General features: G+C 34.3%; 1 protein-coding gene across 1 annotated transcript in view; it reads left to right on the forward strand.

The window, feature by feature from the left end:
• The window catches only part of nid2a (nidogen 2a (osteonidogen)), a 50,885-nt gene that overhangs the window by 8,597 nt on the left and 19,786 nt on the right, over positions 1 to 22,502 (forward strand). Inside the window, exons 4-10 of the mRNA XM_073827190.1 lie at positions 119 to 606; positions 2,301 to 2,450; positions 5,294 to 5,539; positions 5,903 to 6,103; positions 7,270 to 7,497; positions 18,209 to 18,355; positions 21,340 to 21,468. Of these exons, the coding sequence (XP_073683291.1) occupies positions 119 to 606; positions 2,301 to 2,450; positions 5,294 to 5,539; positions 5,903 to 6,103; positions 7,270 to 7,497; positions 18,209 to 18,355; positions 21,340 to 21,468 (1,589 nt within the window). The remainder of the gene's footprint in view (positions 1 to 118; positions 607 to 2,300; positions 2,451 to 5,293; positions 5,540 to 5,902; positions 6,104 to 7,269; positions 7,498 to 18,208; positions 18,356 to 21,339; positions 21,469 to 22,502) is intronic.

The following is a 22,502-nucleotide window of genomic DNA, read 5'->3' on the forward strand; positions in this document are numbered from 1 at the left end:
TAAGCATCAGAGGGCTTTGTTACTTTTCCTTTTAAAAATGACACATAAAATTAATTAAACATTTGTTATATTATAATTGGATTGTATATAATTTATTTAATATTATAACTCTCTTCAGAAAAGGAAACATAGGAGAGCCTGGAGTTTGGCTCTTCCACATTGGAAACAGTTATTCCTTCCAGAATGTCGTTCCTGCACAGCATGAAGCTGTTTTTACCAAAGCTTCCACAGTCCAGGATGCTGTGTTCCCTGATGAAGACTACACAGAAACAGATGAGGAGGAGTACGATCCCATTGATCCAGAATTCCAAGAACCCACCACAACGGAGTTTCTTGAGCCAGAGCAGGACTCTTCTATACTGGAGCGTCTCAACCAGGAGGTGCCCCTTGGTCAGTCTCCACCTCAGCCCTCAGTGTCTGGTCCTGATGAGTTTCCTCAGCCGGATCCTCATAATCTTCCCCCGGAGGACGTGACCCAGCCCCAGCGGCCATTACCGAAGCACGCAATTCTGCAGGTGTACCCGAATCCTGTGAAGGATGTCCCAACTCACCCTTCTGGTGGTCAAGTGTTCAGTGTTGAGGAGAAAGTGAACTTTGACTCTGGAGGTGAGTGTTAAATGATTGTGACTTATAAAATAAAAACTAAATATAAATATTACATTTAAAACTTAATCAAAAAAATAGAAAAACAAATGAAAAAGACAAAAAAAGGACAAAACATAAAATTATTATTTAAAAAAAATCAAAATGATAACACAAAATAGTAATAATACATGAAAACTTCAATCAAAAAATGATAAAATCTAAATAAAAAAGACAAAACACTATTAAAAATTCTTCTGTAAAAATAAGAACAAAGCTGTTACAAAATTTAAAATATTAATAGTTTATCAAATAATACCTGATGTATTAATAATGCATTGAAAAAAACATGAAACTTAAGCTAAAAAAGAAAGAAAAAAAGAAAACGACAAATGGAAAAAGTAGAGGAAAACTAAAACTAAAAAAAGACAAAACGAAAAATTAATAACATTTTTAAAAAGTTACTGTAAAGAACAAAAACTGAAAAGTTATAAAAACTGTAGAAAAAGTAAAAAATTAGCATTTAAATAATGATCAAATAAATAATAATAATACGTGAAAACAATAAATAAATAAATCAAAAGATGGAAAAAAAATCAGCATAGAAAAAAAACTTGCATTTAAAAATCATAATTTGAAATAATAGTAATACATGAAATAATACACGGAATGCATTAATAATACATTAAAAATACATAAAACTAAAATAAAAAAATAAAAAGATACAATTTATAAAACTTTAATAATTGTACTGTCAAAAATTTTAAACTAAAAAAATGTTTTTTAAAATTAAAATAATTAAAAAAAATAAAGTAGAAAAGAATGAAAAAAAAAACTAAATAGAAAAAAGCTAAAACTAATTAAATTGACTACAAAAGTAATAAAACTTGTAAAGAATAAAAACTCGTAATTCAATGGTAATTCAAAATATTAATAACACATGAAAAACTTAAAATAAAAAATAGAATAAGAAAAACAGAAAAAAATGTGCAAAAACCTAAACTAAAAAAGTGACAAAACATAAAAGTAATAAAACTTAGAAACTGTGCTTTAAAGAATAAAAAAAACCTGTACTGTAAAAAAATGTTCATTGTAAAAAGTAATTATAATTTAAAAATATTAATAATAGTTTACAAATAATCCTGAAATAATTCTGTTAGCAATTATCCAGTAATATATCCATAATTATTATACACTGAATAAAACAAATTCAGTTTGTTCCTATGAGATGTTCTGTAAAGTTTGAGTTACCAACAATAACTGAGGGGGCGGAACTTAGCGAAAGGGTCAATTGTATATGTTAGCTTAGCAAAATAAAATCTACTTTAATGTTAGCAAATGGACACATGAATTGCTAAGCATTTACACCAGCACATTTTAATTACAGTTTTGAATAAATTAATTTTTTCTTTTCTCTCCAAAACACCATTAATGGCCAAAAAAGAATATCAGCTAAATTCAAAAACCTTCCCATATATGGGCATGCAAGTATCATTCTTAGAAGTCTGCCCTTTTTTGAATGCACCACTACTTTGATTCATACATTACTTGATTCAGTATTGCGACTTGAACTTCCTATTATTCAATATAATTATCCGTCTAAACAATCCAGAGAGAGCTTGAGACTGTGTAGGAGTTTAACCTATGACTTATGACTGAGTTTGACTTTACAAGCCCATTTAAGAGCAATTTGTCTCTCTTTCTGCTCTCTCCTGCAGTGATCCATTACTCAACCGATAATAAAGAGACGTGTGAGCGCTTCCAGCAGCAGTGCAGTCAGAACGCACACTGCACAGACTATTCAACCGGCTTCTGCTGTCACTGCAACTCAGGATTCTACGGCAATGGCCGTCACTGCCTGCCAAACGGTAAGACTGGGAATGCTGTAAAAAGAGCTGTTGTAGAAGCCACACATAACATGACCTTGTTCTAAAAGTATGAACAACATTCGCAGTACATCTCTGGGGATACATTACCAGTGTTGCTCTTTCCAACACAGTATTTTTAAGACTAAAGATGTATATTTTTGTAATGTAAAGGAATTGGCACACAATTTTAGGGTATGCAAATACCATACAGTTATTTCCTGTCAAACTTGGTCTTTTACTGACTGGTTCACTTGCGTGCTGAGTGGCTGCTAATTGTCTATAATTGGCGAACACTTGTGTTAACTGGTTGTGGTAATACCCACAACTTATTCCACAGTCTTTTTATTAAGAACTGTGGCCGCCACACTCATTTTGTGGGAGGTTTTATGTCGGAAACACTTGATCTTTTGGAAAACCTGAATGGATTTCCCTAGTGAATCATTCGGCGACTCTCATGGGGCATAAGTAACAGGATCTTTTCAAGACGATGACATCACATTGGCCTTGAATGACTGTAATTTACCTGTGAACATCAACTGTGTGAAAGAAATCTTGAGCTCTGTTTCAAAGCGTCACGTCTGGCTTGTGCTGAATGACAGACATTTGTGTCTGAGAGAAAATATTCAGTGGAAAAGCTTGCTCAGCTGTTGGATATGCATGTGCATACAGTAGGAGCTTTGTGTGGCCGGTGAGAGAGGTGGTGTGGAGGGAAAAGTGTCCAAAAGCACTCCGAAACAGCTGAGCAACTGGAGAAATTGGACCTTTTGAGAGCAGTTTGTAAATGAAAGAAATAATTCTCCTCAAAATGAATTTATTTACAAAAATTTCCCAATCCCCTGTGACTTTTGTCTTCTCAAAAAAAAGTTTTTCATACAGCAATGATAGGCTGTTATTTCTTCCATAAAAGTAATACTTACACAAAATTCCAGGTCTTCTAATAGACTGTTTGCACTTATGTCACGGTTGGATGCGTGGCCATATTGGCGATACTCGTAAACAACAGCATTGATTGTATGGTTAATGTACTACTGAATATGTTGTTCTGCTAATTTATCCTGTCTAAACCATGGAAGAAATGTGTGGAAGCTGCTAAATCGTATAGAGAAGACTTAGTAAGCAGGAAAAGGCGCAATATTTTGACAAACTAAAGTTAATAGGAATGTACAAGCAGTAATAATGAAGATATTAGCCTAATATTCCACCTACCTGACTGGAAATGATAAGAACAAACACAAACATTGTCAAGATTCATGTCCTGGAAATCCTGGTTTAGTTTGGCCAACCACAAACACCTTTGTTCCTCAGACAGTTTTTGCACTCTTTTCCTTGATTTGTTACAACTTTTGGGAGTCTATAGTACTCCAAATGTTTTTCCTGGTTGGACCGATTAGTACAGCCCAAAACATGACAATAATTTACCATTTTCAGCAGCAATAATCAGCAAAATATGCAAGTTTTGTTTGCTTCAGTGGCATTGTTTATATTCAGAACAGCGGCAATATGGCCAATTGATGACGGATCGTGAAAACAGAGCATTGAGAGATGACTGATAGGATCTTGAGCACCACTGACAAACATCTAATCTTGTAAAATGTGTGGTAAGTACTGCCGCTCTGTGATATATACAAAGAGTATGTGTGATCTTGAAAGTGAAAGTAAAAAGCGAGCACGCATTCAAAAGCTATTAATAGGGACTCCCTGATGCCCACAGTTTATAAACAGTATAATTTCCCAACGAGAAAACAGAGAAAACATCTAAATATATTTTTTGTCCCATTTCGAATAGAGTGTTTTCACGATGCGTCATCAGTTGGCTGTATTGGCGGCACTGAACTCAAACAGTGCCACTGAACCGAATGAAACTTGCATATTTCACTGATTGTTGTTGCTGAAAATGGTCAGTTATTGTCTTGTTTTGGTCTAATCGGTTGAACCTGGAAAAACATTTGGAGTAGACTGCGAATAACAAATCAAGGAGAAGAGTGCAAAAAAACATTCATGTTTGTTCTTATCATTTCCGGTCAGGTAGGTGAAATATTAGGCTAATATCTTCCTTGTACATATCTTTACCGCCTATTAACTTTAGTTTTTCAAAATATTGCGCCCTTTCCTGCTTTCTAAGTCCTTCTCTAAATGATTTAGCAGCTTCCACACATTTTTTTCCATGGTTTAGACAGGATAAATTAGCAGAACAATGTATTCAGTAGTACATTAAATGTGCAAACAATGCTGTTGTTTACATCTGAGTATCACCAATATGGCCGCGCATCTGAGTAAGTGACCAAACGTGACATAAGTGCAAACCCTCTATTTATTTCCTGTTCATTAGACAGTATTCAGACTTGCTTACCAACAGATCCTCTGTAATAAATGGGTGCCTTTAGAATGAGAGTCCAAACATCTGATAAAAACATCACGATAATCCACAAGTAATCCACACAACTCCAGTTAATCAGTTAACAACTTCTGAAGTGAAAAGCTGTGTGTTTGCAAGAAACAAATCCATCATTAAGATGTTTTTAACTTGTTTCAGGCTAAAAATCTTAGTCCTAAAATTGTGTTTGTTTGTGAAGATTTGATAAACAAACATGTAAAATCAAAAACTTTCATTGGTAAAAAAAGCTTATTTTCTGCAACAATCATAAAGCCAATGGAAAAACTTCCTGACTGGCCTAAAGATATGTTATCCCTGCAGTTTTTTAGAAATTTCACCACATTTAATCCCTATTTTAACTTCTCAGAATTATTTCCCAACTCAGAGAATTATTTAGCCATCCGCATACTTGCCAAACCTCATTATAAGTTTCACTTTTTGATTTCGTCTCCAACTGTCTTGTCCTCAGGTGCTCCTCATCGTGTGAATGGAAAGGTCAGAGGAACTATACTAGTAGGCGGCACGTCAGTGCAGCTGGACAGCATCGACCTGCACGCCTACATCGTGGTGGGTGACGGACGAGCGTACACTGCTATCAGTGAGGTCCCAGAGCCGGTGGGCTGGGCCCTCATGCCCGTGGCCCCCATTGGAGGTCTGTTTGGTTGGCTCTTCGCCCTGGAGCTGCCAAACAGCCTTAATGGCTTCAGTATCACCGGTGAGCCCACCATGTTCTCATTTTCTGCTTCTTTTATGGTGTCGAATGTTTGTTAAACATGGCCTCCTGCTGGGACATTTTCAGCTTGGCGGTTTTGTTCTCGCTAATAGAGTCCCACAAGGGGTTCGCTAGTCTGATATTCAACCCCTTCCCCTAATTTAAATCAGGTGCTCCAATATATAATGAAAAACCTGTTTTTTACTTTTTGAAAACACCTGAATATTCATCAAGCACCATTAGAAGGGTCACAGCCCCCATCTGGATCTTATTTTGTGATATTTGTTTGCAGTAAAATGAGCGAGCCACAACACTGCTGTTTAACGACCTTTAATCATGTTGAAAACCAACATTTCTGTTTCACAGGTGCCGAATTCACTCGTCGTGCCGATGTGACTTTCTATCCCGGGAACCAGCGTCTCACCATCGTCCAGACGGCTATGGGTTTGGATACCCAGAACTACCTCAACATGGACACTCATTTACAAGGCAGTGTTCCCTTCATCCCTCCTGGTGCCACAATACAGATGGAGCCATTTAAGGACACCTACCATTATTATCCTTCATGTAAGTTCTGGAAAAAGAAATCTGTCCATCTTTGTTTCATGAACATGGTCCAATTTCAGAACATTTTCCTGATTGATTTTATATATATGTATGCACTACCAGTCATAAGTTTTTGAACAGTAAGATTTGTAATGTTTTTTAAAGAAGTCTCATTTATTTGATTCAAAGTACAGCAAAAACAGTAACATTTTGAAATATTTTTACTATTTAAAATAACTGTTTTCTATTTAAATATATTTTAAAATGTAATTTATTCCTGTGGTTTCAAAGCTGATTCTTTTAGCATCATTACTCAAGTCACATTATCCTTCAAAATCATTCTAATATTCTTATTTGCTGCTCAAAAAAACATTTAAGAGCATTTATCTGAAGTAGAAATCTTTTGTAACATTGTAAATCTCTTTATCATCACTTTTGATCAATTTAAAGCATCCTTGCTAAATATAAGTATTAAATTCTATAATTGCTTTCCAAAAAGCAGTTATTTTAAATAGTAAAAATGTTTCACAATATTACTGCTTTTTCTGTATTTTGGATGAAAAAAAATGCAGGCTTGGTGAGCAGAAGAGACTTCTTTAAAAAACAATAAAAATCTTTTGAGTTGTAGTAATTTTTTGTAGTTCCTAAAAAATTGTATTACAGTTTCCTCAAAAATATTAAGCATCAAAACTGTTTTCAAAGTTGATAATAATAAGAAATGTTTCTTAAGCATCAAATCAGTATATAAGAATGATTTCTGAGAGATCATGTGACACTAAAGCCTGGAGTAATGATGCTGAAAATTCAGCTTTGTCATCACTGGAATAAATTACATTTGAAAAAAAAAAAACTAAAATTGAAAACAGCAGCCTTGGTGAGCATAAGACTTCTTTTAAAATAATGTTACTGACACCAAACTTTTAAATTGTGTAAGCTAGACTTGTGGACTTTGAGAATGGGAAAGAAAAAAGAAAGGAAAAGAAAATCTGAGCTAAAAAAAAAAACAGATCTTATGACGTCTCCTGTCTGCTCTATTTCCTTTCATAGGAAGCTATGTCTGATCTTGATGCACCCTAAATAAAAGCAGTTTCTCATGTTGCTGAACATGAGGTTGCTTAACAATCAAATCCTGTGGGATTTTGGGTGAATTGCTTTCCTCTAAATTCTTGCGTTTTTCCTGTTCTCAGTGATTACCTCCACATCCGTGCGTGAGTTTACAGTCGTCTCAGCCGAAAATGGAGCTGAGACCCACACTTTCCAGGTCAAACAGAACATCACATACAGGGACTGCACTCACGGGCCCCGCAGCGGACTGGAGACGCAAGAACTGAGAATGGAGCGCATATTTGTTATGTACGTCAAAGAGGAACGCATCCTTCGATACGCCATCACCAACAAGATTGGCCCTCTTGGAGGTAGGTTGCCAGCACTGGGTATGAACGCCCTGCTGGAAATACCACAATTGCTGGTCATTGTTATGTGTTGTGTTGTCCAAGTTAGGTTTGTTAAAGTTGGCATTAAATGGAAGTGAAAAAAACACTGGGTTCAGACTATTTTTAACTGCGGGTTTTATTTTTTTTAAGAGTATTTTGTTTAGCAACAGACAACCAGTAATAAGGTGCATCAGTTCTTGCCTAATTAAAGGGATAGATCACCCAAAAATCAAACTACTCCCATGATTTGCTCACCCTCAAGCCATCCTAGGTTCATCCTAGTTCTCTTGGCTTCTATCGAAATCCTCTTACAGTTGAGGTTTTGCAAGTACTGAGGTACAGAATCTGCAAAATGTTAATTATTTCACCAAAATAAGAGGAATCATACAAAATGCATGTTATTTTTTATTTAGTTCTGACCTGAACTCATTTCACATAAAATAGGTTTACATACAGTCCACAAGAGAAAATAATAGTTGAATTAATCCCCTTGATTCTTAATACTGTGTTGTTACCGGAATGATCCACAGCTGTGTTTTTCTGTTTAATGATAGTTGTTCATGAGTCCCTTGTTTGTCCTGCCTGCTGTTCTTCAGAAAAATCTTTCAGGTCCCACAAATTTTTTGGTTTTCCAGCATTTTTGTGTATTTGAACCCTTTCCAAGAATGACTATGATTTTGAGATCCATCTTTTCACACTGAGGACAGCTGAGGCACTCATGTGCAACTATTACAGAAGATTCAAATTCTCACTGATGCTCCAGAAGGAAAAAACATGCATTAAGAGCCGGGGGTGAAAACATTTGAATTTAAAGGTCAGCGCAAATATAACATATTTTGTCTTCTGGGAAACATTTAAGTATCTTCTGTAGCCTCTGAAGGGCAGTACTAAAAAAAAAAGATAAAAAAAGATATTTAGGCAAAACACCATTCTGTTCAAAAGTTTTCACCCCTCTTGCTCTTAATGCATAGTTTTTCCTTCTGGAGCATCAGTGAGTATTTGACCCTAATAGCACACATACATCAGGGAGACATCTGGAAGACATATTTTTTGGAGTGTTTGCTCATCTGCAATACGTCTATACAATGCGTTTCCTATCAGATGTCAAATAAATGTCTATTAGATGTCTTTAAGATGTTTATGATTTAGAATGTATGTCAGATGTTTGTACACAGCAGATCGTTTCAAGATCAAGTGATCTTTAACAGACATCTTGCAGATGTACATGTGCTATCTGGGGAACCTTCTGTAATAGTTGCATATGAGTCCCTCAGTTGTCCTCAGTGTGAAAAGATGGATCTCAAAATCATAAGGTCATTGTTGAAAAGGGTTTAAATACACAAAAATGCTGAAAAACCAAAGAATTTGTGGCACCTGAAGGACTTTGAAGAACAGCGGGCAGTTTAACTGTTCAGGACAAACAAGGGACTCGTGAACAACTATCACTACTGAAAAAAACAGCTGTGGATCATTCAGATAACAACACAGTATTAAGAATCAAGTGTATGTAAACTTTTGAACAGTCATTTTTATAAATTCAACTATTATTTTTATATATAACTATACTATTATTTATATATAAACATCTTTTATGTGAAATATCTTCTTCAGGACAGTAGTAAATAAACAACAACACGCATTTTGTATGATCCCTCTTATTTTGGTAAAATAATTAACATTTTGCAGATTCTAAAAGGAGGGTGTAAACTTTTGACCTCGTCTGTATGTAAACTGTATTCTGAAACTTTTTTCTGAATTCTCAGAACCTGACTAAGTTTTGAAACCTAACTACCCACAGCTAATTTCTATCCCAGGGTGAACTGTGTGAAACATGTAACAAGATAACCCAGGATTAGTAAACTCAGGGTTTGGAATTACACTGGCTTAACAGTTTCAACTGTGGGAATAGCCCATCTTTTATTTACTTTAGTGTCATCTTCTAAATTTTTGTGGAAAATCTGCATAAAACCTTCATTACCTATTCACCCTGTATATGGCCTCCTGCTCATTCTTCATGTAGACCGCCCCTCATTTTTGGCATAGTTTCTTTATTAACATGCTGAGTGATGTGGCAATGAGACGTCTGGCTTTCACACAGGCCTTACACTGGCTTGAGTTCAGCTGCCTTCCCATCATGCAAAATAGGAGGTCTAAGATAACCACCCCGAACCACCTGCTGCTTTCTACCACGGCCCGGCATTAGACAGAGAGAGGAGGACTGCACTTAAAATGAACTATGTCTGTGAAGTGAGCCTGTAGCATTTTACAGGGCTTTGTGTGTGCAGTTTGTAACAAATCCCTTTATCCAGCGAGTTCCCTTAAGGAGTAAATCAAATGTTTCTTTTTTAACCCCTCGATTTGTGACCTTGTAAGGCTGTGCAGTTCCCAAAAGAGATTTTAGTGGGACGACGGTGCAATACATTGCGCTTTGTATGGCCCTCTGGTTCCTGGCTGGTGCTGTGGATGTTGACTTTAGGATGATAAGTGGGGTTGGGATGAGCGTGTCTCCAGCTGTGTTGTATCTAGTCTGTGGGCCGAAATAAGATCCTGTTTCCTAGAGTTGCACAATCGTCAAAACCTGATGTGACCTTCCTTTTGTTCGCGAGTTTATATGTAATGTCAAAAATTAATATCTATTTTCATACTGTATATTATGATGTTGTATTGCCTAAATTTATTTGTAGCACATAAAACGTATTTTAATGTAAAATGTCCATTCATCAGCCATAACATATCTATCATAAATTTCATATTTGTGCATTCCTAGTTGAAAAGTTACACAATTATTGCGTTTTCATGATCAGTCTGTTTTTTTGCTGTTTTATTTATTTTATTTTAATATTTTACAGTAATAACAGCAATATGAAACTCATCAGATTCACTATATAGTTTTTTTTTATTTAATTTAATTTAATGTTTAATTTAAATTTATTTAATTATTCTATTTCATGTAATTTCATTTAAATTTATTTAATTTTATTTTACAGTAGTAACAGCAGTATGAAATTCATCAATTTCACTATATAGGTTTTTTCATCTTATTTGATTTGATTTTGTATTTCATTTCATTTTTCATTGTATTTCATTTCATTTTATTATTCTATTTTATAACATTTTATTTAATTTCATTATTTAATTTAATTTTTATTTAATTAAATTTTTATTATTTAATTTAATTTTATATAATTGTATTTTATTTTTATTTTACAGTAATAACAGCAGTATGAAATTAATCACAATTGCTTTATAGGTTTTATTTAATCTTCAATTTAATTTAATTTTATTATGTATTTTTTCCATTTAATTTAATTTAATTTAATTGTATTTAATTTAATTTAATATTTAATGTAATTTTATTGTATTATTCTATTCTATTTAATTTAATTTATTTTATAGAATTTAATTTATTTTATTTTTTATTTTACATTAATAACAGCAGTAGGAAATTCATGACATTCGCTATATAGGTTTTATTTAATCTTCATTTTAATTTAATTTAATTATTTTATATTTATTTATTAATTATTTATATTTATTATTTTATTTTTTCCATTTTATTTTATTTAATTGTATTTAATTTTATTTTTAATGTTACTTTATAATTCTATTTTATATAATTTTATTTGATTTTAATTTATTTTATTTTACAGTGATAACAGCAGTACGAAATTCATCACATTTGCTATATTCAATTTAATAAAATTTTTATTTTATTATTTATTATTTCATTTTTTCCCTTTTTATTTCATTTAATTGTATTTATTGAATTTAATTTTTAATTCAATTGTATTATTCTGTATTATATAATTTTATTTATTTCAATTTAATTTATTTTATTTTACAGTGATAACAGCAGTACAGAATTCATCACATTCGCTATATAGGTTTTATTTAATCTTATTTCATTAGATTTTTTTAAATTAAATTAAATTTAATTTAATTTCATTGTATTTCATTTCATTTCATTTTTTTATTTAGTTTCATTTAATTAAATGTTTATTTTATTTTTATTATTTAATTTAATTTTATTTTTACAGCAATAGCAGTATGAAATTCATCACATTCGATATATGGGTTTTATTTAATTTCATTTTTTAATTTCATTTAATTTTATTGTTTATTATTTTACAGTAATAACAGCAGTATGAAATTCTTCCCTTTCACTATATGTAGGTTTATTTCATTTTATTTCATCCTACTTATTTATTTATATTTTGTTATTTGTTATCTTAGCAAAATCATGCGCTCTAAAAGTGTTTACTGTTTGACGAGTACTGTCTCCTCCAGATGTTGATATAGAACCTATATAGTGAATGTGATCAATTTCATACTGCTGTTATTATTGTGTTGATTTAGACAAAGTATCCATAACGGGATGGTGAGTAGTGGAATAGTTGCGGAGTGATGTTGTGGGAACAGAAGGACACCCCGGAATCCCTGTACCCAAGAGAGCCCTGCATGGACTCTGGCCGAGGCTGGAAAACACAGCTGCCACTGTCTGTCCAGTGTTGTGTTCGGCAGACTGACGTATGGTAATTAGACCAGTGCTGACACATCTAAGATGTTAGATTAGACTGAGGTGGATTCACACGCTTATATGCGACCGTATATCATGTCAGTGTGGTCCTGCTGACTGTGAATATGAAGAGGCATGTAGCTGCTTCTCAGTTCTCAGTCATTTCAGACCAGCTGTTAGAGTTTCGTGTGGATGATGATGATGTTTTTTCCCACAACCTGGGCTAGAAACTTTTGTTCTGAATCTGTTCAAGTTTTACATTTTATCAGTTCATGCATTCCTTGGGAATCAAACCTATGACTTTGGCATTGTGAGAACCATGATCTAATGTTTTAGCTACAGGAATGTTTAAAACAATATAGTCATGAATACATCGATGATATGTTTTATTTAGCATTCTGAAAAATCTCTATTTTACCTGAAAGACACTATTATGGCACCACCATATTTTATTTTATTTTATTTCATTTCATTTCATTGTATTTAGTTATTTTATTGTTCTATTTTTATCTTTTTTTTTTTCATTTCAGTTTATTTTATTTTTATTTTTAATATTTTATATAATTGTATTTCATTGTATTTATTTTATATCATTTTATTTTATTAAAATTTATTTTATTTTTATTTCATTTTATTATTTAATTTAATAATATATATATTTCATTGTATTTATTTTATATAATTTTATTTTCTGTATTATATTACTATACTATATATATATTTACTATACTATACTGTACTATATTTCATTTTTATTTTATTTTATTTCATTTATTTTATTTCATTTCACTTCATTTGTAATTCAATTTCAATTTTATTTTATTTACAGTAATAACAGCAGTATTTATTTATTAAGTTTTATTTGATTTCATTGTATTATTCTATTTTATATGTTTATTTCAATGTATTTTACTTTATTTCATTTTATTTTAATTTGACAGTAATATCAGTATGAAATTCATCACATTTGCGGTTTTATTTCTTTTTTAAAATCATATTTAATTTAATTTAATGATATTTTATTTAATTCATTTTTTATTCATATTTATTTAATATCATTTTATTTCATTTCATTTGAGTTCATTTTATTTCATTTCACTTAATATTTATTTAATTCATTTCATTGTTTCATTTTTCTTTTCTTTTATTTCATTTCATTTTTTATTTTAATTGTTTCATTTTATTCGAAATAATTTTATTTCATTTCATTTCACTTCATTTTTATTTTTATTTATTTTGTTTCATTTCTCATTTCATTTCCATTTTATTTTATTTTATTTCAATTTTATTTTATTTTATTTTACTGCATTTCATTTAATTATTATTTCATTTCATTTTGTTTCATTTTTATTTTATTTCATTTCATTATTTAATTTAATTTAATGCTGTTTAATTTAATTTAATTTAACAGTTTTTTTTTTTTTTTTTTTTTTTGGTAGCATGGATGGATGTTGGTCCAGAAACATGCCCTACTTGTGTAAATCAAATTATGCAGGAGTTTTGGGTTTGTATAGATGAATGTGTAGAACAGTGATGCTCAGTATGTTAGGTCAGTCAGTCAGCTTCTGTTTCTTCTGGCACAAGTCCTAACACCTTTAATGGGTCTGAGCTCCAAAACCTCTCATCACACACTCTTGACATAAGTAATGTTGTGTGAACAACATGAGAAGTGTTTCTCCCCTGTTCACGACAGCAGTTTCCAACCTGGTCCATCCACCCCCTTCGTTTTCCTCAAAGTCTTGTGTTAACCAGCGCTCCGCCCCGCCGCTCTGCCGCTGTCCCTTTAATTAGCACAAAGTTGAAAAGAACCCCCCGACCCACTTTGGCAACGTTTGTCCTGTAGTTTCTCTCCACTTTTCCCCCTCCCCTGTGGAGTCACTTTAAAGGGGACCGTCTTTCTCGTTCTCGCTCACTTCAAACAAAAGTCTTCCTGTCTGCCTTTGATAATTGGCCAAATTGGTCCCTGGCCCGGGGTGAGGAAATCAAGCTGTTTTTAATGTGTGATGAGTAGGCGTCGGGTGGGGGTGAGGGTAGTACGCATGGCCCAAGGGTCCCAACAATGGGTCCCTCATGGTAAGAGCACAACGAAGTCTTGTTGTCAATGAAGTCCACTTGTAGTTGTAGGAATAGTGTGTGAACCACCCTAGGTTTAAAGACCTTTTTAAAGGTGTTGTGTTTTCCAGGTCAAGTACTTTGACCTCCAAGGTCAAATTTAAAGACCATTTGAAATCATTTTGGTCTGTCGGGAAGCAAGTGTTCACACCTCTCCATATGTTAACACCTGTGAATGCACGTTTATCACAAAGACCCTCATTACTCAAGGTCTGTGGTTTTATAACATCACACTTTTTTTTTTTTTTTACTAATTTTTTTAAGAAGCCTCATCTCAGGATGCTGACTTTGGCTGGAGGTTTTAAAACATCTGCAGTGACTCATTCATCTGTGAGTCACATTTCCAGTGTGTGTACACTGGTGAGTTAATTTAGTATCTTGAATAAACAGCAATGCAATCAATCAGCATTATAAACTGGCACAAATCACTATACACAAAGTTTTCAAAAAAAAGGGAATGTTTGCAGCGATGCCTTAGAAGGAACATTTTTGGTTTGCCCAAGAAACTTGCAGTAAACAGTTCTTTAAGAAATAGTTCAGCTAAAAATGAAAATTTTCTGAAAATGTCCTCTCAGGCCATGCAAGATTTGGGATTAAGGGTGTGTTCACACTTGTAGTTTGGTTCGTTTGGTTCGTTTGGTGCAGACCTAAAAGGAAAATAATACATTTGATCCTGGTCTGCTTAGCGTTCACACTGGCATTTTTGACAGCGACCCTAAAGATACCGAACCTAAAGGCATAGTGATATGTTCACAACATGATTGTTCAAGTTGAATGACGTATATTTCATGACGGAACTCACCGAACAATCTAAACAAAAGAAAAAAGTGCATTCGACTTTAAGTCAAATACACCTAATGCCGTCTGCTGGACTAAGCGCACTTATTGTTACATGTATTTGATTTTATTTTCACCACAAAGAGCTCATAAAAGGATCTTTACCTCCTCGTTGCTCCACGTTTGCCCTTTGCTCATTTTGTTTTAGACACACCGCTTGTTCCCTTAGTGAAATCATGTCGCATAGCATCATCTTGTCATTACTTCCTGTTTTGGGTTTGTTTAGAAGTATTTGGTCCGTGTTGCATTCATATTTCATTCAAACCGCACCAAAGTTCGTTTAGAAGTGGACCAAGACCCATCTTTTTAGCGATCTTGGTCCACTTGTTTGGTGCGCATCCAGGGTTCGGATTAGGGATGGGCATTTCTGATCATATTTCATTTCGAGTAATCCACAGGTTTGAAAAACGAGTACTCGATTAATCGGGGGTGGAGTTTAAGCAAGGGGCGGGGCGTTTGCGTCACAGTCTACAGTAAACATTTACAAGAAATAACAGCATGAGGTGAAGCTGAAGCGCTTTTTCTACATCTAATTAACATATTTTACTGCCTTAATTGTTTAAATTTGTATAACATATTATCTTGTCGATCCATCAGTTGACATTTACAACTCTACGTGTTTGCTGCTTAAAACATGGATTGATTTGTTTACATTGGTCTTTTTGACAACAGTAGACATATGAGCTGATTTAAAATGGCAGATCATTCTCTTCCAGCAGGAGGCGCTAGAATGATACACAAAGCAGCGCCGCAGCTGACTTTCAAACGTGTAGCGCTCATATTTATTCAGTGGATAACCTTATAAAGTTTCATCGCAATTCTTGTCTTTTAGTCCCCACATTTAAGACAACCTGAAATCATAATTAAGACTTTCTCAACCCCTAACAATACTTCAGTCATCGAGGAAGAGGTCTCTGCAGAGCAAACGTGGGCGTTTCTGAATTTTGTGGGTGTTTTCAAACTGCTGGGTGTTTCTAAATCATGATATCGAAATGATTCCCTTTACCTAACCCCACCCCTAAACCTACCGTCACTATGACGTCAGCCAATCAGGTACCATGGTCTAAAAACGCCCCGATCTAGTAACTCCCATTACTTTCCTGCAGATACCTATACTTGCAGTCATCAATGAAAATTAAGAGCTTTATTTTAAACAACCCTTAAGCCTACACAAAATACGTTTCTTTTTATTTTTTCCCTACTATGTTCGGTGCACAAGAGAAATATTAGGGAAGTAAATTATTATCAGCATATGAAGTATATATGTGTATCATTGTCTCTGAGAGAATATGCACGTCAGATGCTGAAAGCGCTGTTTTTACTTTCACTTTAACATATTACGCAGTTTTTGTTTTGCTTGTGTAATATCCATTGGCTCACCTTCATGGTTTAAAACATAAATATGTATAAAAATGCAGTATAAAAAGATATATTTACAATATTTTGTGACGTAACCCCAACATAATGTGTTTTCCATTTTCACTCACTGAAAGCTACATCTGTCTGTACGCAATGCGCCGAGCTCTGCTCTCATCACTGCGCGGAAGATTGCACCCAAACGCTGACCCTGGTGTGCTTGATATAAATTTTGTTATTAGAAATTAGCGTTCGGCATTTTTTTTTTATTTAATTATGTCAAAAGCTTTCACGGTCCGCATGAACGACCCCGGGTATAGAGCATCAATCCTTGCAGTGACCGTTTTGCGCGATAGGACAGTATAGTGGGGCTCAACGTAATTCATTAAACGTTTAAAACCTTCACCTTCAACAAAACTAATAGGCAACAAGTCTTCTGCTGTCATTTCTGCTATTAACTGCGTCACCTTCTCTGCCCTGCCTTTGTCACATTTCTGTCTGATGGTGAAATCTCTTATGCTCATCTGACTGCTGGTAGTGGCATCGGAATCATCTGCTTTTTTGTGTTTATGTGCAAGATGATAACGCATCGAACTCGTTGTGGAGTTGTAGACGAGTGTGGCGCTGCGTCAAGTTTTTCAAAGTGTTGCCAGACATCGCTGGGTGCTTTAGAAGCCATTTTCGCTCTATGCTCCGGTCTTGTCTCTAGACAGCAACTTCTCACAGCCATAACCAATCAAATATCAGACTACCGCCCAAATACCAGCATAACCAATCAGAAAGAATGAAAGTAGTTTAATTAAAAAAAAAAAAATGCATTTTTGGAGCCAATTGATCGTCATTTTCATGCTCGATCGTCGCTGATGGGTTCGAGTAATCGATTAATCGAGTACTCGTGCACATCCCTAGTTCGGATGGCAGCGTTCACACTTACTCAAATGAACTGCATTAACAGAGCAATCACACCAGAGTTCGTTTTAATAGAACCAACCATGACAAGTTGTGAACACACCCTAAAACATCACAAGAATCCACAAGTAATCCACACCACTCCAATCCATTTTGTGAAGCAAAGAAATGAGCCTTAAAGGATTAGTTCACTTTCAGAACAAAAAAATACAGATAATGTACTGACCATCTTGTCATCCAAGATGTTCATGTCTTTTTTTTCTTCAGTTGTAAGGAAATTCTGGTTTTTGAGGAAAACATTTCAGGATTTCTCTCCATATAATGGACTTCTATGGTGCCCCCAAGTTTGAACTTCCAAAATGCAGCTTCAAAGGGCTCTAAATGATCCCAGCCGAGGAATAGGTGTCTTCTAGTGAAACGATCGGTTATTTTCTAAAAACATTTACATATTATATACTTTTTAATCTCAAATGCTCACTAGACAAGACGAGCATTTGAGGTTAAAAAGTATATAAATTGAAATTGTTTTTAGAAAATAAACCATCGTTTTGCTAGATAAGACCCCTTTTTCTTGACTGTGATCGTTTAGAGCCATTTGAAGCTGCATTTTGGAAGTTCAAACTCGGGGGCACCATAGAAGTCCATTTTATGGAGAGAAATCCTGAAATGTTTTCCTCAAAAAACAGTTTCCTTACAACTGAAGAAAAAAAGACATGAACATCTTGGATGACAAGGGGGTGAGTACATTATCTGTAAATTTTCGTTCTGAAAGTGAACTACTCCTTAAACTATTGAGCTCTGTTGGCTTCCTTGTATAGAATTGTTTCACTTTTCCTAGCTTTCTATGGGAATGATTCAGTTGCGATCCATGGACGTTACATAAGAAGTTATTTGTAGTGACATTAGCTCAGTTTGCGGCATTCCTATTTATAATTTGGTTGCCTTCACCACCTCTTTTCGCAGCTGGAGACCCAGAGCCAGAAGATGTAAATCCCTGTTACTCTGGAAATCATGACTGTGACACAACCGCACAGTGCGTGCCGGGCGAGGGACAGCTGTTTTCGTGCCAGTGCGCCACAGGTTACAGAGGAGACGGACGCAATTGTTATGGTAAGAGAAGTTATATGGATATACCTCCCTGCGCAAAGCTGTAAATTCAATTCCAGGTCCTTGACACTCTGTTTAATCAGTCGAGGGTCTGGAATACCTCTGGAATAACCCAAAACGTTCGTCTTCCTTCATTAGAGCCATGCATCTGCGTAGCATCAACATTGCAGGTCGTTCAGAAGTGGGGTCATCACCACTGTAGTGCATTAGCGCAACCAGACGTTTCCTATCTAGCCAGTCAAACGCAAAGTAGAGGAAACCCTCAGTGAATCATGAACGTGCCCAGGGGTCTTTCCCCTCTCATCTTCTTCCTCCCACTGTTACCAAGCCAAACAACAGAAAGACTAAACACTCTTTAGGTGGAATGTGGGAGATCTGTGGGGCTGCGGTGAGGCTGGGGAAGATTTGTAAGCAAAGACACATTGCTGTGGCATTTTTGCTTGCGCTGCACACGCAGAGGCCACATCCTCAGCTTTAAGCTAGTTGGGGGGCTCAGACCACCTGATATTTCCTCGTTTGGAGAGGGGAGAGAGCAAATCACACCTCCCTTTCAGAAAACTCCCTATGTACTCATTCGGATGTGCATTTTTTTGTTGGAGACCCTTATTCCAGATGATATTTGACATAGAGACGTGATGATGTCTGAACTGAGATCACATTGTTCTTTTGAGTCGATTCTCATTTAGCGATTTGGTTAAACTGATTGCTTTTGAAAGACTGATCACAAATGGGATGCAGCAGTGCATATTTGCATAATATCAGAAACGACATGAATGATTCAGAATCATGTTAACAATTTATTAAAAATTGGTCCATGCACTGTGTTTTACAAGGTTTATGAAGCTTATTTGCATAAAGTTAAACTTTTCTCCGCTGTCACATCACTTAACACCAATATACACTACTAGTCAAAAGTTTTTGAACAGTACGATTTAGAGAAGTCTTTTCTACTCACCAAGCCTGCATTTATTTGATCTAAAATACAGCAAAAGCAGTACTATTTTGAAATAGTTTTACTGTTTGAAAGAGCTGTTTTTTATTTGAGTATATTTTAAAATGTAACTTATTCCTGTGATCAAAGTTAAATTTTTAAACATCATTACTAGTCCTCAGTGTCACATGATCTTTCAGAAATCATTCTAATATGGTGATTTGCAGTTCAAGAAACATTTTTATTATTGTTATTATCAATATTTAAAACAGAGGACATTTTTTAGGATTCTTTGATGAGTAGAAAGAACCAAAGATCACCATTTATCTGAAGCTTTTGTAACATTATACACTATACCATTCAAAAGCTTAAAACTTGGAGTCAGTGTAATTGTTTTGTTGTTGTTGTTGTTGTTGTTGTTGTAAAGAAATTATAGAAATTAATACTTTTATTTAGAAAGGATGCTTTAAATTGATCAAAAGTGATGATATAGACATTTATAATGTTACAAAAGATAAACACTGTTTTTCTGAACTTTCTATTCATCAAAGAAACCTGACAAAATTCTCGGCTGTTTTATAATACATGTCTACATAACATAATAATAATACATGTTTTTTGAGCATTATATCTGAATATTATATCTGAATGATTTCTGAAGGATAGTGTGACTGGTGTGATGATGCTAAAAATTCAGCTTTGAAATCACAGGAATAAATTACATTTTAAAATATATTCAAATCAAAAACTGTTATTTTAAATAGTAAAAATATTTCAAAATTGTGCAGTTTTTGCAGTACTTTGGGTCAAATAAATGCAGGCTTGGTGAGCAGAAAAGATGGCTTTTAAAAAACTTAAATTCTTACTGATCAAAAACTTTTGACTGGTAGTATAGCTTTGCAAAAACTTCATTTTTTATTTATTTTTATTTTACACAAATAAAACTGCAAGTTGGAAAGAATGTTGTGGAATAATTAATACTAGTACTATTGAAAATATTATTATTAATTAATATTAATATCGGTGACAATTTAGCTTATTTTGTTGTTAAAAATCACCTGACATAACCACAGTGCACAGAGATTTTACTACAAAAATTACATTTTTAAATAAAATTTTGATAATACCTGTATGATTAATTTTTTTTATTGGATTCAATGAATTGCTCAGTTCAATTTGATGATTATTATTATTTTTGTTTTTTTAGCACTTAAAAGTTAACATTCTGGATTATATAAAAAAAAGATGAATGATTCAAAATAATGCTTACAGTTTCTAAAAAAATTCTGTGCATAATTTTTTAGAATTTTATAAGCTAATTTGCATAAAGTTGCACTTTTCTCAGCATTGTTACATCGCTGGACTTACTCATAAAACAGAAAAAAATATATCATTGTGTTACATTTTTTTTAAACCAGTAAAACAATTGGAAAGATGTTACAATTGTAATTATTAATATTAATATTGGCAAAAATTGTTTGTTTTGTAACCTCATTCATTTTATTTGCTTCAGTAAATCAGTTCAGTTTAAAGTGTTTCTTTGGAACAAACCATCAGAACAAGAACTCTGACTCTGAAGGCATTGTCTGCACTTGATTATGTGTACGTGAGTTTTATGTGTGTGTTTTCAGGCATCATGTTCCTATTAGAGGATAATTTTATCACCTGTCTGAACTCTTCACTCTAGAGTAGATAATAAGGGGGTCAAGGAAGGAGAGCAGAGAAAAATCAAGAGAGAGAGGGGGACCGTGGGTTCCTTACCCTCCCTGTAATTAGCAATGATCAAAACCAGGTCTCCTGCTGACCAGCTCTTAACCCACCCAGAGCCTCAGGCCTGTTCCCACGCACTTCGACAGGGACGAGATCCCTTGCTATCTTTCTCTGTCATCACAAACGACAGAATCACAAGGCATGCTTTATCTCTCCAGCACCTGACTGACATGTTTGACTCACACCAAGGCTCTCTTATAGTGTCTAAAACAATTAATCTTGTAGTGTTAGTAGGTAGCATTAGAGCATTAAGGGTTGTGATTAAGCAGTTATTCTCTCTCTGTAGATGTGGATGAGTGTGCAGAAAGTCTGAGCTCTTGCGGTGCTCATTCTTACTGTGTGAACCTGCCTGGAAGCCATCGCTGTCAGTGTGAGAGCGGATTTGAGTTTGGATTCGACGGCCGGACATGTCAGGGTAAGAAACATCTTCATTTCCTGTACCTGGATTTGACACAGCTCTACCAAACTTGTGTATTTCATATTGGATATTCGTATTTATCATTCAGAGACCTGTGTATATTTGATGCTTTACTTGAATTCGGCGGCTTATTCTTTTAGGCCAAAAATTATTACGATATTAAGTAAAGATCATGTTTCGTGAAGATATTTTGTAAATTTCCTACCATAAATATATCAAAACTTAATATAATATGCATTGCTAAGAACTTCATTTGGACAACTTTAAAGGCGATTTTCTCAATATTTTGTAACAAACGAATCAGTCAATCGTATCCTAACAAACTATTCATCAATGGAAAGCTTATTTATTTAGCTTTCAGCTTTAAATCAGTTAAAAAAAGAATTATGACTGGTTTTGTTATTATTATTTTTATTATTATAAATAATTTATTACATTACTTATTTACATTATTGTACATTTTGTTTAAATTTTTCTTAAAGAAAACTTATTTTATTATTCTTAAAGAAAACAGTTAATTTTGTTGTACGGAAGTATATAATATAAACTATTTATACTACTTCTAAAAAACACTGTTTATTAATAGAAAATCTATGTAACATACTGTAACACTGGGGGACTCGGGAGACAGACGTTCGGATCCAAATGCAGGCTTTATTTAGAAGGCGTGGTACACAGACAGGGTCAATCACCGGCAAACAACAACAACGAGGATAATCCAAAGAGTAGTCAAACACAGGCAGAAGGTCGGGGCTGGCAGCGAGAATCAACACGGGGAGGAGTCCAGGAAACAAACACAGAGAAAACAAACATGGAAAGAAACGCTCGGAAATAATGACCAGATGGAACAATAAGACTTCGCCCGGAAGTGTGTGTGTCTGTGGCTTAAATGCATGTGGGTAAATGTGAAACAGGTGTGTGCAGCAATCAGTGCAGTGGAAAACGAGGAGCAGGTGTGTGCAGTGATTGGTGCAGTGGCTTGTGGGGAATGCAGTCCAGAATGTGTTGTGCAAGAGTTCATGAAGACAGGA

This window comes from Garra rufa, chromosome 21 (assembly GCF_049309525.1).
Source record: "Garra rufa chromosome 21, GarRuf1.0, whole genome shotgun sequence".
Taxonomy (NCBI): domain Eukaryota; kingdom Metazoa; phylum Chordata; class Actinopteri; order Cypriniformes; family Cyprinidae; genus Garra; species Garra rufa.